Genomic DNA, 13,872 nt, shown 5'->3' on the forward strand with positions numbered 1-13,872 from the left:
CAAGGGCTCATGGGCATACGAACGCATGCCCTGTGGAGCTGAAAAGCTGCTGAGAGGCAGCTCCTGCTCAGGGTGGGGATCACATGGGACAGGGCAGCCAGACACACGAGGTACTGAAAGCAGGTGGATTCTGCCAACAGCGGCAAGAAACCTGGGCATGGAGAGAATGAGATAGCCTGTCTCTGAGAGTCAGGCTGGAGTCCAGCACAGCAGGTTCCAGAATGAAGCGTCTGTGTTTTATCCTGGAAGCAATGGCAATTTCCTTCATGAAACTGCACTCACCAGTGATGCTCTCCGAGTCTCTGTGATTGCTATTCATGAGGTTTTCTTCACCTGTTGGTGAGGTAAAAATGGCATTCTGGGACTGACTCATGCAGGACCTCTTCTTGCTTTGGTTGAGGACAGCTTTGGTATAAATCCAGATACAGGAAATCCATCAAGCCATTGAGGAGAGAAGTGGATCTGGTCATGTGGGCATTTTCTCTGGTGAGTCAAGTGACATATACAGCAGTTCTCAAGTGAGCTTGGACAGTCATGACCTACAACAATGAACAAATCAGGTGACAACGACTCAGCATGCCCTTTCACAACAACACTCTAATTACCTGGGATGTTTGTCACTAAGAATGCTTTTCTGGTGGAGACAACACCACTATGGAAAAACTGTAAAATAATTATGCTGCAAGCAGACTCATCAGAAAAAAAGGGAGGGGTCACCTTTAAGATTCCATCATATAAACTTCCAGAAAACGTCAAAAGTAGGTCAAGTGGCTGCCTGGGGTTGAGGAAGGAAATATTAAAGAACAGGAGAAAATTACTAAGAGACAGAGCCAAATTGTATACTCAAGACATGCAACGTGATGCCTGTTAACTACAGTTCAATATAGCTGTGACAGTCAACTGTTTAAAGAGAACAGTAGCAAATTGTACGGTCTATAATACATATAAACATAAAACATATTCCTGCACAAAGGGCAAGAAGGGAAAATGGAATTATTTTGCTGTGAGGTTCTTACATTTTTATATGCAATAATAAAGTTGTCTATAAAAGAAACAAAAGAAGATTGCAATAATCCAAAATATGCAATAAATCCAAAGCAACTGGTAAATTAATTTAAAAATTAGACCTCTTAAACTAACAAAGAAGACAAACTGGATCACTACAAAATTGGGTATCTGAGCCCTGGCAATAGCGACTTTGTGGTATGTCCTGGAGGATGCGAGGACATTCCGTGGCACCCTGGTCCTTCAGTCCCTACTGTCTGCTAGTGGAATCTTTTTGTCAAGCCCTTCTCAAGTCCAACAACCAGAAATGTGTCCAACATTGCTAAATGTCCTTCAGGAACAAGAGAACCCCCTGTTGAGAGCCACTGATAGAAAAGATGCTCAATATCACCGCAAATTAAAAATATTTTCACACATTACAATAAACATTAAGTTTTATCAGATCCATTTTTTGGAGGTGTGGAGAAAGGGGCATTCTCATATCCTGCTGCTAACAATGTAAATGAATCTAAGCTTTCAGAAGGCCTATGTGGCAGTTATACCAAACTTCAATATGCATGTGTTATAACTCAATGATTCTGAAAAGCACCAACAACACTTGTTGGCGAGGTTGCGGGGAAGAGGGAACCCTACTCCACTGCTGGTGGGGCTGCAGGCTGGTACAGCCTCTATGGAAATCAGTATGGAGAACATTCAAACAACTCAAATTCAACATACCGTATGATCCGGCAATAGCACTCCTAGGAATATATCCAGAACACTTGTTTTATGAGAAACCAACATGCACTCCCATGTTCATAGCAGCACAATCAGTAATTGCAAAAACATGGAAGCAGCCAAAATGCCCATCAACAGAGGATTGGATAAGAAAGCTATGGTTCATCTACTCCATGGAATACTACTCAGCTATTAAAAAAAACAAAATGCAGTTCTTTCTGGCCAAATGGGCCAAACTGGAAACCATAATGCTAAGGGAAATGAGCCAATCCCAAAAGGTTAAATACCACAAGTTTGCCTTAATTTAAGATGATATGATGTTATGTATAACATGTTATGTATGTTATATGTTGTGTATAAACTAAAATTGAAATGTCAATGAGGTGGTCACAGAAGGTGGTTAAGAACTCGCATTTATTTTTAACATATTGGTTACTCATTACTATGTCAATTAATTCCATAATGATGTAAATTTTTGCTGATGGTATGTTGGAGCTTTTAATTGACTGGGATGATACTCTGCTGGCTCTGTCTTCAGACCAGAGAGGGTATACCTAAGAAGCCGTTGAACTTGACTGGACAATAAGATGCTGGACTCTATGTTTGGTATATGCTTGCAATGGGGGAATCTCAACTGAACTTGAACTGTGGTTATGCAACAAGGTGGAGGAATCCACCATGGTGGGAGGGTTTGGGGAGGGGAGGGGAGAATCCAAGTACCTATGAAACTGTGTCACATAATACAATGTAATTAATGAATTAAAAATAATAAATAAATTTTAAAAAGTAACTCAATGATTCTGTCATTAGAATTTTGACTATGGATGAACTCACAAAGTATGACAAGCTGTGGGTGCAGGTAAAGATGCTTGTATATCACTTTTTAAAAAATTAAAACACATTCGCACATCTGAAATCAAAATGTCCATGGGAAATGGCTTAGTGAAGTAACAGTACATAAAGAGGAATACAATACACTAGATATATAAAAGTAGGAACTGCAATTGTCTAGCAAAACTGTTCGGTTCTAAACGTAAGCCTTACTTTATATCAAAAGATAGTCTCTATTAATAGTCTCTCCTTAGTACTTGTAGCTTTTATTTACAGCGAATTCCTTCATGCCTGCTATTTACAGGCATCATAAACATGCAATGTTTCACAAGCTGCCTCCAATGGAGCTGCTCACCACTTGACTATTAATTGGATGCTGATGTCACTCAGAGGCAAAAGTTAAAGGCTTGGCCCTCAGGAAGATACTATTGGTAGTTACAGAAACCCGAGCAGGTGGTACCCGGTAGGAAGTCCTCAGGTCACTGGGGACATGCCCTTGGTAGGTAGATTACACAGATTATCAAAGCTTGCTACAATCCCACCAGCTCTCTGCTACCCAGGCTGTCAGGTGGCGATTCCTCCCACACATTCCTCTACCACCAGGCCTGACATAAAACCAAGAGGGCCTGCCTGATCTGGAACTGTGGACTTCCAAACACAGTTATTTTTCTTAACAAAAAGCTGATTATTACAGGAGCACAGTAAATGAGTAAAAAATTGACCTCTGAGTTACAAGAATATAGAAGCACTGTCAGCAAATATCAGGAAAGAGAGCTTCTGAGATGGAACAGGCAACTAAACCAAACATCCAGAAGTCAGGAGACACTTTTTAGAAAGTTGAGTAGCGGACTACAATACCAAGGGGAACCTTCTAGAAACCAGTTCAGTCAAGAGGTTTGATGCAAAGTACCACTATCAGGGGTCAACAAGTGAGATCCTAAGGGCAGAACTGACTGAGTACAGAACAGACTTTCAACAGTCAGACTTTCTGATTTCCAGGTTAGCAGCATTTCAAAAACGCTTCCGTGGTCACTGGTATAAGATCTGTATTCTTATCATTCCTATTACTTCATAAACTAAAAAACATTTTTCAGGAGAAAAAAAATAAGCCATAGTCCTTCTCAAAGAAGGTGTTTATAATTCATGCTGGCATAAGAAAAATCGAATCTTTCTATAATTGGGTTCACAAAACTTTAATACACAAGTATTTTAAAATTCTGTTATGCTTAGATGCGTAACTACTTTCTTAAAACACAGTTTGCTATATAATAATCTGTACTAACCAACACAAAGTTCAACTCTGTTTAGCTACTTTGATTTTAATACCAGTTGTCAGAAACTCGTCTTCGTATTCCAAGATCACTCTATTATATGCAATTGAAATGTTACTTCAGCATTTTATTTTCCAGAATTTCTGTCACCAGAACAACAGTTGGATCAAATCCATGAATATTAATGTCTTGAACTTGGGAAGAAGAAAATAACCTTCCCTGATGTACACAACTGCAAGCACCTCAGAACTGCTGTTCTGCCAGCCAGGGGCTGGGCTGGGGCTGGGCAGAGGGAGGAGTGATACTTCCTGTGCAGGCTAGCAAGTATCACATATCATCTTTGTGTCAGATATAACCTTTACCTAGGCCTTTTAAATCTTAAAACTCCATAAAGCCAGATTACAGATTAAGAATCCTGCAATATATTTATAAAAACAGAATGGCAGGGGCCAGTGTTGCGGCATAGCTTAAGCTTCCCATTACTGTAGCAGCATTCCAGGGACTGTTTCATGTCCCATCCAGCTCCCTGGTAGTGTCCTGGGAAAGCAGCAGAGGAATGCTCAAGTTCCTGGGTCCCTGCACCTGCATGAGAGATCTGGAAGAAGCTCCTGACCCCTGGCTTTGAATTGGCCTAGCTCTGGTTGTTGTGGACATTTGGAGAGTGAAGCAAAGAATGGTAGATCTCTTTCTGAATCCCTACTTCTCCCTGTAGCTCTGACTTTCAAATAAAAAATATTTTTAAAAAACAGAATGGTAATGCAAATACAGTAATAAATGCACTGGTACGTAACAGGCCATCTAGTGTACGGTCAACAAACTACTGCCCATAACCAAGTTTGACCTGCCATCTGGTTTTGTAAAACCTGTACAACATGATTTTTATGTTTTTAAGTTGCTGAAAGGAAAAGAAAAAATATTACATGACATGTGAAGTTATAGGAAACTCAAGTTTCAGTGTCAACAAATGAAGTTTTCTTGGAATACAGTCACACTAGTGTGTGTACTTTCATGCTACAACAGCAAAGCTTAGTGATCCTGCCAGATCTCACAGCCTGCAAATTCTAGAATATTTCGATGTAACCCCTTTCGGAACAAGTTTCCTAACCCTTGTCCCTAACAGTAAAATAATTTCAGATATCAAATAATTGTCTAAATCAAAGATTTCCTGGATCAATTTCTTAGTTTGTCACTATACTTGAAACATTTTAAAAAATAATTATTTTTTTCCATTTTATCTGAAAGGCAGAGAGGCAGAGGGACAGATCTATTGATTGGTTCATCCCCAAATATCCACAAAAGCTAAGGCAGGTCAGGTTCAAGTCAAGAACCCGTGATTCCATCTGGATCTCCCACAATGGGTGACAGAGACACAACTACTTTAGCTTTCATCTTCTGCTTCCTAGGGTGAATTGGAAGTGAGGAGCCAGGATGTAATCTTGCCACTCCAACATGGCATGCCAGCTTACCAACCAGAAACTTAACTGCTGGGCCAACTACCTGACTCTAGATACTGACATTTAGATCATTACTTTCAGAGAATTGTATGATAATTTTTTAAAATTATTTTTATTGGAAAGGAAAATTCTCAGACAGAAGGAGAGAGGGAAAGCTCTTCCATCTGCTGGTTCACTTCCCAAGCAGCTAAAACAGCTGGAGCTGAGCCAATCCAAAGCCAGGAGTCAGGAACTTCCTCGGGGTCTCCTATGTGAGTGCAGGTCCCAAGGCTTTGGACCATCTTCTACTGCTTTCCCAGGGCATAAAGGGGAGCTAGATGAGAAGTGGAGCAGCTGGGACATGAATCAGTGCCCACACAGGATGTTGGTGCTTTTAGGTGGAGGATTAGGCATTTGAGCCATCATGCTGGCCCCACAGGAATTTTTAAATGAGAAAGAGTAGCATTCTACTTCCTGCACCCACAAGTGCGCTTAAAAGTTATTTTCCATTTCTACAAAAGCATTTTTAAAAGAAAATAATAAGCTTCAAGTTTGTTTGGAAGCTGGGAAGAGAGGAAGTAAGGTAAGAAAACAGAAGATGAAAGAAAGGTACAGGAGGAAGAAAAGGGGAGTTTGAAAGCCAAATAGCTGCATGCAGGTGCCAACTGGTTCCGAAGCACAACTGTGGCTCTTTTAACTCTATTTTAATTAAAGATCATTGTGAAAATGTAATGATTACCTTGGGTCTTGACACAGTTCACTGCTCCGTCTTACACTGGTTGCTTCCATATTAGGTTTATCATTTCTACTTTTTAATATATCATAAAGGAAAACAAACAATTACATATGTTTCAACTATCAACCCCAGGTCTTTGCTCTAAAGACTGCTGTCTAATTAGTTACAGAGGTTTTGTTGCTGGCTTGGTCTGAACTCCTGCACTGGAAAGAGAGAAGGCCAAGATGATCACAGAACCAAGTCCATCGTTGAGACTCATGCAGCAAGAATGCTGACCCTCAGGGTCATTCAGGAACCTGCCCACATCGTTGGCCTGCACTGGGTCAGGGTAATCTGGCAGTGGTATGTGCTTCCTGGTGACTCCTTCGAAATAAACACACACTTTGGACATGCTCTGGACTTACTCTGACCCCTTCTGTTACATTAGCCTGGAGTACCAGAAAGGGATATAGAACAATGCATGCTTCTTGACATCAGGCAGGTCTGAGTTTTCATCTTTATGGCTTTCCTAACATTGAGCACAGGAGTTAACTTTTTGAATATCCTTCCTCATTGTCAAGACAGGGGTATTAATAATCATTCTTTATAAGACAGGCCAGAGGACTAAATAAAAAAACATAGTGCCTTGTTTGGGAGCAGACAGAGAGCAGACACGCAAATGCTTATTTTTTTCTGCCTAATCTTTTTTTGTTTGTTTGTTCGAGTGGGGAATAGATTAGCTTGGAGTGATTTTCATGTAGAAAAAAGCTAAGAAGCTGTGTTCTGGGCAACACAGTGACCAGTGCCATGGGCAGGGACCACTACAGGGTATTGTTACTAAAGCTCACTCCTGTGTATTCTGAGAGGGCGCTTATGATAAAATGTCTTAACCCTACCAGTAACGTTTCTGCAAAACATGGTGGCTATGTTAACTCTATGGCTGCTACAACAAACCACCCTAACCTCTGCAACGTGAAAAGGCACTGGTTTGCCGTCTTCCAGTTCTGGAGGTCAGAAGGATGCAGTGTTTTCACTGGACCAACAAGAGTGTCAGCAGGCTGGGATGCCTCCCTCTGGAGGGTCGGGGGTCAGGGACCCATTGCTTTGCCTTTCCTAGGTTCCAGGACTATACAGCCTGGCCCAGGGCCCTTCCAGCCATCTTCAAGGCCAGCAGCAGCACAGCATCTCTGAGTCTCTATCTGCTTCCACCTTCTACTGCCACATTTCCCTCTGCTTCCTTATCAGGACACTGAAGGATAATCCGGGATCATCTCTTTCTCAAGATCCTTAATTTAGCTCAAGTCTGCAAAGTCCCTTTTGCCACCTAAGGCGCTAGTCACAGGCTCCAGGGGATTAGAATCTGCCTTTGAGAGCCACTATTCAGCTTGTCTCAGTGGTTGTGAACACGAAATTATGGTCTAAATTTCAATCCCAACTCCATCACCTACGGGTTTTATGAACGTCAACAAATTGATTACCCTCAATTTTTTTTTAGGTTCATTAAATGAAACTAAAAATAGGGCCACATTACAGGGTTATTATGATTAAGTGGGTAATAATAGCACCTATATCAAGGAGCTATTGGGGGAATTACATGATTTAATACATGTAAAGTCTTGACATGACACCTTAGGATACAGTAAATGTTTAGTAAATATTAGCTATTATTTCGATCACCACCCACATGTTAGTTTCCTAGCATTATTATGATTGTACCCTCCACAATGTTGAGCACCAGCTACACCTGACTCCTTGCATGGCACCTTCTGCCAACGTGGAAGTTACATCCACTTTCCACCTTGTGGCGAGCAAGGGTTTTAGTTCAGCCCCACTGATGATTTTCCTTGCATTTGTCAGATGCATGAATGTACAACCATCCAACATGCATAATGTAAAAACAATCCAGCATTCGTAATTCATGCGCACTTAGGAGAAAACAAAGTAAAACAGCAAAAATCCCTTATTTAATAGGAATGAGACTTTAAAAGAAAGACCAGAACATGTCAACGAAATGAACATTGTTTGTAGAAAACAATGACTAATGACGAGTTTAGCACAGCTATGGAACTAAATGGTCCTAAATGGAACTAATAAGTGCCTAAAAATAGGCCTTGAGCCTTAAAGAAAAAAAAAAAAAGTTGCTACTTCCTTAAAACAGGTTGCTCATGCCACAACAGCTCATTGAAAGACAACGACTGCTCCAGGAAACCTTACTTTACAGGCGTGCAGAGCCCGAAACTGTGGTAAACGTAATGACCTGGTGAAATATTTACACTGGAAATACATTTTAAAATTGTATTCTACAAATGACATTCTGGGGATTAATTTTAACAAACATGTTTGGTGGCTGAGTTACACGCCAGACTGGGATTAGAGCCAATTACCACTGTGACGGCAGTTCCCCTGGGCAGTGGCAGATAAAACTGTAATTTAAACTACAAAATAAGGGTCCAGTGCAGTAGCCTAGTGGCTATAGTTCTCACCTTGCATGAGCTGGGATTACATATGGGCACCAGTTCGTGACCCAGCTGCTCCACTTCCCTTCCAGCTCCCTGCTCGTAGCAGTTGAGGACAGCCCAGAGCCTTGGGATCCTGCATCCACATGGGAGGCCTTCAAGTTTCTGGCTCCTGGCTTTGGATTGGCTTAGCTCTGGCCATGTGACTACTTGGGGAGTGAACCAGTGGATGGAAATTTTTTTCTTTTTGTCTCTTCCTTTCTGTATATCTGACTTTCCAATTAAAAAATAAATCTTAAAAAGAAAATACGAAATAAGTTTAGTGCACCACTGCATAAAACAGTGGATTTTGACAAGGACAAAGATTTGCTCATTTCAATGTGTCTAGCTATACTGTAGATAAAATTTACAAAAAATCACACAGCAACTCACAGAAAAAAAAAAGTCAGACATTTTAAGTTTATTGAGCTTATTATGGCTTGAGTGCTAAGAACTCAAAAGAAAAAAAATCAAAAGGGAAAGGGAAGTGGCATCCAGAAATGTGTCCTGGGCACTGAGGAGCCGACCTCGGGAGGCCAAGTCCCTGATGCCTAAGCTAACCCAGCGGGCTACTCCAGCACAGCTGGCCTCCCAGCAACCGCTGGATTCACGCCAAGAAACCAGGTGTGTGCCCAGTGTGTATTCGGTCACCACCACCCAACTGGAACATCAGCAGTGTTTTCAAAATATGAAATGTATGAGGCAGCTCTATATACAAGCATGTTGGATTCCAGAAGGACATTCAGTCTATCAGTTTAAAAGCACCAACCTGGAGGGAGATTTAGGTTTGTGGAGGTCAGCGCTTCTTCCCCACTGATGCCATTTGGGACATTTTACAAACGGCCCTATTTTGTTTCTAGTGAATGTTTGCTGAGGCAGGCAACCCCTCCCTGCCACAATCTTTACTGACAGGAGAAGGGAGGGAACCCAGGGCAGCATGAGGAATCCAGGGCAGCTTCACCTGCAGATTAGGCAAGGCCGTGAACCCGCGGTGCCATCTGCGCTTTCTGATAGGACTCTAGGGCAGCCCACTCCTCTGCCTGGCTTAGTCCCGAGGTCTGCAACTCCCGCTAATCTTCACCTGAATTAACCTTGACCGAGCAGGCACACACTTAAGCAGTGCCCCCCTCCTGAAGTCACTTCAGGTAATCGCTGGGCTTCGTCTCTGTTGACTGTCAACTGCACACACCGCGGGACTGTCCTGCATAATCACTTACTGTCCAATGACATATTTAATATGCGGAAATGACTCACTTTCAATTTTTTACACCATCTGTACTTTTGTGTCTGTTCTTCTATCATTAGCACTGCTTTTAGGGCCAACCCCAATATACATACATGAAGCAAACATGCTGCACCTAATGAAAACAGCAGAGTGGGAACTGGCCACCTGCCGGGGATCAGCAGAGCCAAGTGCTTCGCTTGTGAGCACAGTTTGCTCCCAGCTGCAAGTTTGTTAAGTTGAAAATTTTACGTGGAGTTTGTGCTTCAAAAGATTTGTGAGAAAGTTAACTCATGTCTACGGCCATACCACCCTGAACACGCCCGATTTCGTCTGATCTCGGAAGCTAAGCAGGGTCTGGCCTGGTTTGTACTTGGATGGGAGAAAGTTAACTCACCATGTAAGAACAAGACTTTCTGGCTTATAAATTTAAAGACGTAGCTTTAGGTATTGCTTATGCTTGGCTTAAGGTTTAAAGAAGACATGAAGACATTTTAGCCAGTCAAGATGCAGCTGAAGACATTTGCATCCCCTGGGCTTGGGTTTTGGCTGTTTCTGATTCCAGCTGCCTGCTTATGAACACTCTGGGAGGTACTGGGTGATGGCTCAACAACTACACTAAACTCCAGGCTCCTGATTGTGCCCGGACTAGTCCTGGATTTTGCAGGTATTTGGGAGAATGAAACAGCAGATGGAAGATCTCTGCCAGTCTACAACTTTCAAATAAAATGAAAATAAATTATCTTTATAAACGGGAAAATGTTAGCTTAACATCTTAATTTGAAAAGAGGATGAGATTATACACGTTGAAGGAAGTCAGCCCGAGCGACAGGTACTGAAGTGGTAAGAGGCGCTGCTTACACATTCCTGAGCCCATGGCCAACAACTCAGCAGGAACCATGGCATCTGCTGACAGGTGTCTGCGGTTCATCAGTGGAGGAATCAAACCACCACAGGGCCACTTAGGGCTTTTTTTTCTGTGCAAGGAACCATTTGAATATCAGTGGTAAACTTTACAGAAACGCAGCACTTAATACAACATTGGTTGTCCACTCCGAGTTTCACCTTTTCTAAATAGACAAGTTCAGAGCAAAAGAAAATTATGAACTTTAGTAGACAATATCTATCATTATCAGAAGCCATTCTATTTCATAACTCACATCTCTGCATCAAAGCATAGTGAGTCATCAATCTAGGATCCTGGTCTGAGGGGAAATGCTAAACCTAGCTTTAATAACTTTTAAGAAGTTATAGGAACAGGACTGTAAGATAAAAACAAAGTCCGGCACAGTAGCCTAGTGGCTGAAGTCCTCGCCTTGATCGCCCAGGATTTCATATGGGCACTGGCTCGTTTCCCGGCTGCTCCACTTCACATTCAGCTCCCTGCACGTGGCCTGGAAAAGCAGTGGAGGACAGTCCAAGGCCTTGGGACCCTGTGCCCTAATGGGAGACAAAGAAGAAGCTCCTGGCTCCTGGCTTTGGATCGGCTCAGCTCTGGACATTGCAGCTACTTGGGGAGTGAACCAGCAGATGGAAGATTTTCCTCTCTGTCTCTCCTCCTTAGTGTAGATCTGCTTTTCCAATATAAATAAATAAATCATTTTTAAAAACCCCAAAATGTAAATATTTTCTGTATTATACTTACAAATATACCAAAATGTGTGTTTGTGGAGAGAATATGCAGAGGACCTAAGCAAGGTATGAGGGCAGGGGACAAATGGGATGTTTTTAGAAGCTTTTGGTGGACCCTGTGGCAGTCTACTTGCTGTGTATTTATTATTACATCTCTTTAACACTTGATGTTAAACAGGTGCCTGGCCAGGTAAGCATGCGCTGCTGCCAAGCCAGCAATCCTGGCCAGGTAAGCAACGTGCACAGGGCTCCTGAAAATTTCTTTACAGGCCCTGTTGTCTTTATGTTCTTCCCTAGCTGTTCCACAGTAACAGCAATTAGATTCTAGCTAGAGGGATGGTAAAAAAAACATGTGAGATTCAGCTGCAATGGAACATTTTCAGATGTCTGGCTGCCTGGCAAAAACATTGCAGGAAAGCTATGTAAGTTCAAAGTGGCGATTGTTTAAAAGTGTGAATAAGTTATATTCCTGAACAAACTTCTTTCTCATCTGGCAAGAATCGGCCACAAGCCTACACTGGACATTTCTACCCAGTTTCTCCCCCTGTAAAGCATAAATAAAACATGATATGCATTTAGGTACATGAGCATTTTTGCATTTTTTAAATCAGTACCATGAAATGTTAATCTACTCATTTCATATAAATTCTTCAAATTACAAAAATACCTACACTCCAAAAATACATAAATATGAAGGATCAAATGAAGTCTACTTGTACTTGTTCACCATCCTCCGCATGAAGAATCTTAACCATGCTGTTCAGCATTTATCTTTCAGATCAAAGTATTGTAGATCTAACAGCACAATTTTAATGACCGCAAAGTACCCAGAATAGACAATTACAGAATCACTGAGCATTTCTATTAGTGATTTTTTACCAATTAACAGGCTATTTATTCACTTCAAAACTCAACTCCATACAAGAAGTTAGTAAAAGCCAAGTCGTATTTTAGGTTTTGAAGCCATACAAGTTTTTTTTTTTTCATTTGTCATTTATGTTGTGTTTTTAATATCTCTCTCTCTCTCTCTCTCTCTCTCTCTCTTTCTCTCTCTTTTAATGCTGCAAAAGTGTAAACCTGCAGTGCTGCCGTCCCATATGGGCAGTCTCAGCTTGCAACACTGTCCAGATTTGCTCAGCTATCGTTTGCTCATCTCTGATCTGCTGCCTAATAGTGGCACTTTTCTGTACCACAGAATTTAACACTATGACAACAAACTTACAAAAAATGAAATGAACAAATAATATGAATATGACTTCTTTTTAAAAAAAAAGATTTGTTTATTTAATGGAAAGGCAGAGTGTCACAGAAAGAGAATCTATCTACTCTTTCACTACCGGAATGACTGCAATAGATAGGACTGTGCCAGGCTGAAGCCAGGAGCCAGAAATTCCATCCTAGTCTCCCAAAGGGATGGCAAGGGTCCAAATTATACAACCAGATTTTGCTGCCTTCCCAACCACGTAAGCAGGAAGCTGGATTGAAAGTGGAGTAACCAAGAGTCTAACCAAATAAATATGCAATGCTGGTGATCCCAGTGGCAGATGAAGCTACTGGGCCACAAGGCCAGCCCTAACATTAAGATGTTGTCAAAAGTGCACTTTAGGACAGGAACTTTTGCTCGATGGCCCAGAGTGACACTGCCAAAAGTGATGGTAAACAGGCAAAAATGCTTACAACAGCACTGACTGCTGTTCATGCACTTACAGGACCCTCTGCCGCTTGCATCATTCAATTTTTCAAAAACTTATGTTTCTACAAAAAAAAGATCAGGCTTGGCTAAAAAGAGAAAAACAAATTATTATTGGGCAAAATAATTGAGTGAAGGTCATATGGTAGCTTAATCAAAGGAACTAGGCCAGCAAATAGCTCAATCATACTAATGCAATCTAATGCAATCTCTAAATAGGTAGACTTCGGACTCACATTTCCTGTACAATCATGGTTTGTATCTCTGGGACAGAGAGTGACTCAAAATGGAAATTCTATATCTATTTAAGCCAGCAGGAGCTTCTCTGTGTCTTCTGGCAAAAGAGTATATTTCCTGTCCTATAGCATATTCTAATATTGCAAAAGCTTATGCTGGATAGATTTTCTTAAAACTTCTCCAGAATGGAGACCGTTTAGTATGCATTATTTCAGTATTTGGAAGTTGGGAAATGCAGTAGATAAATGTTAATGTAAGGGTCAAGGCTGTCAATGTCAAGGCTGTATGTGATCAAAGTATATCTAATAAAGTCTATATTTTGTCATCTTCATACTTGATAGCAGAAGTCTGCTAAACGCTTTTGTTGGAGAAAACACTTGGAAAAGATATGTGTGTGGAAGAAGGTCTCTGGCCAGCAACAAGCGGGTGAAGCCGCTCTGCGTGTGGCTGGGGGAACAGCCTTTTCTTTAAAGAGACCCATCGTGATGGCAGGAACTTGGAGGTCCAAGAACACCAGGGCTTTGTAAACAGGTTAGAGGGTTTTGACTTCCTCAAAACATGAGATTGAAGGTTCAAGCCAACTATGGGAGAGCTTCAAAAAGTTCATGGAAAATGGTATTAAAA

General features: G+C 41.4%; 1 protein-coding gene across 3 annotated transcripts in view; it reads right to left on the reverse strand.

The window, feature by feature from the left end:
- The window catches only part of TRAK2 (trafficking kinesin protein 2), a 68,741-nt gene that overhangs the window by 41,120 nt on the left and 13,749 nt on the right, over positions 1 to 13,872 (reverse strand). For all 3 annotated transcript variants that reach the window (XM_058664840.1, XM_058664838.1, XM_058664837.1), the window contains exon 2: positions 283 to 539. In XM_058664840.1, the coding sequence (XP_058520823.1) occupies positions 283 to 373 (91 nt within the window). In that variant the 5' untranslated portion in view covers positions 374 to 539. The remainder of the gene's footprint in view (positions 1 to 282; positions 540 to 13,872) is intronic.

This window comes from Ochotona princeps, chromosome 5 (genome assembly GCF_030435755.1).
Source record: "Ochotona princeps isolate mOchPri1 chromosome 5, mOchPri1.hap1, whole genome shotgun sequence".
In the NCBI taxonomy this organism is placed as follows: domain Eukaryota; kingdom Metazoa; phylum Chordata; class Mammalia; order Lagomorpha; family Ochotonidae; genus Ochotona; species Ochotona princeps.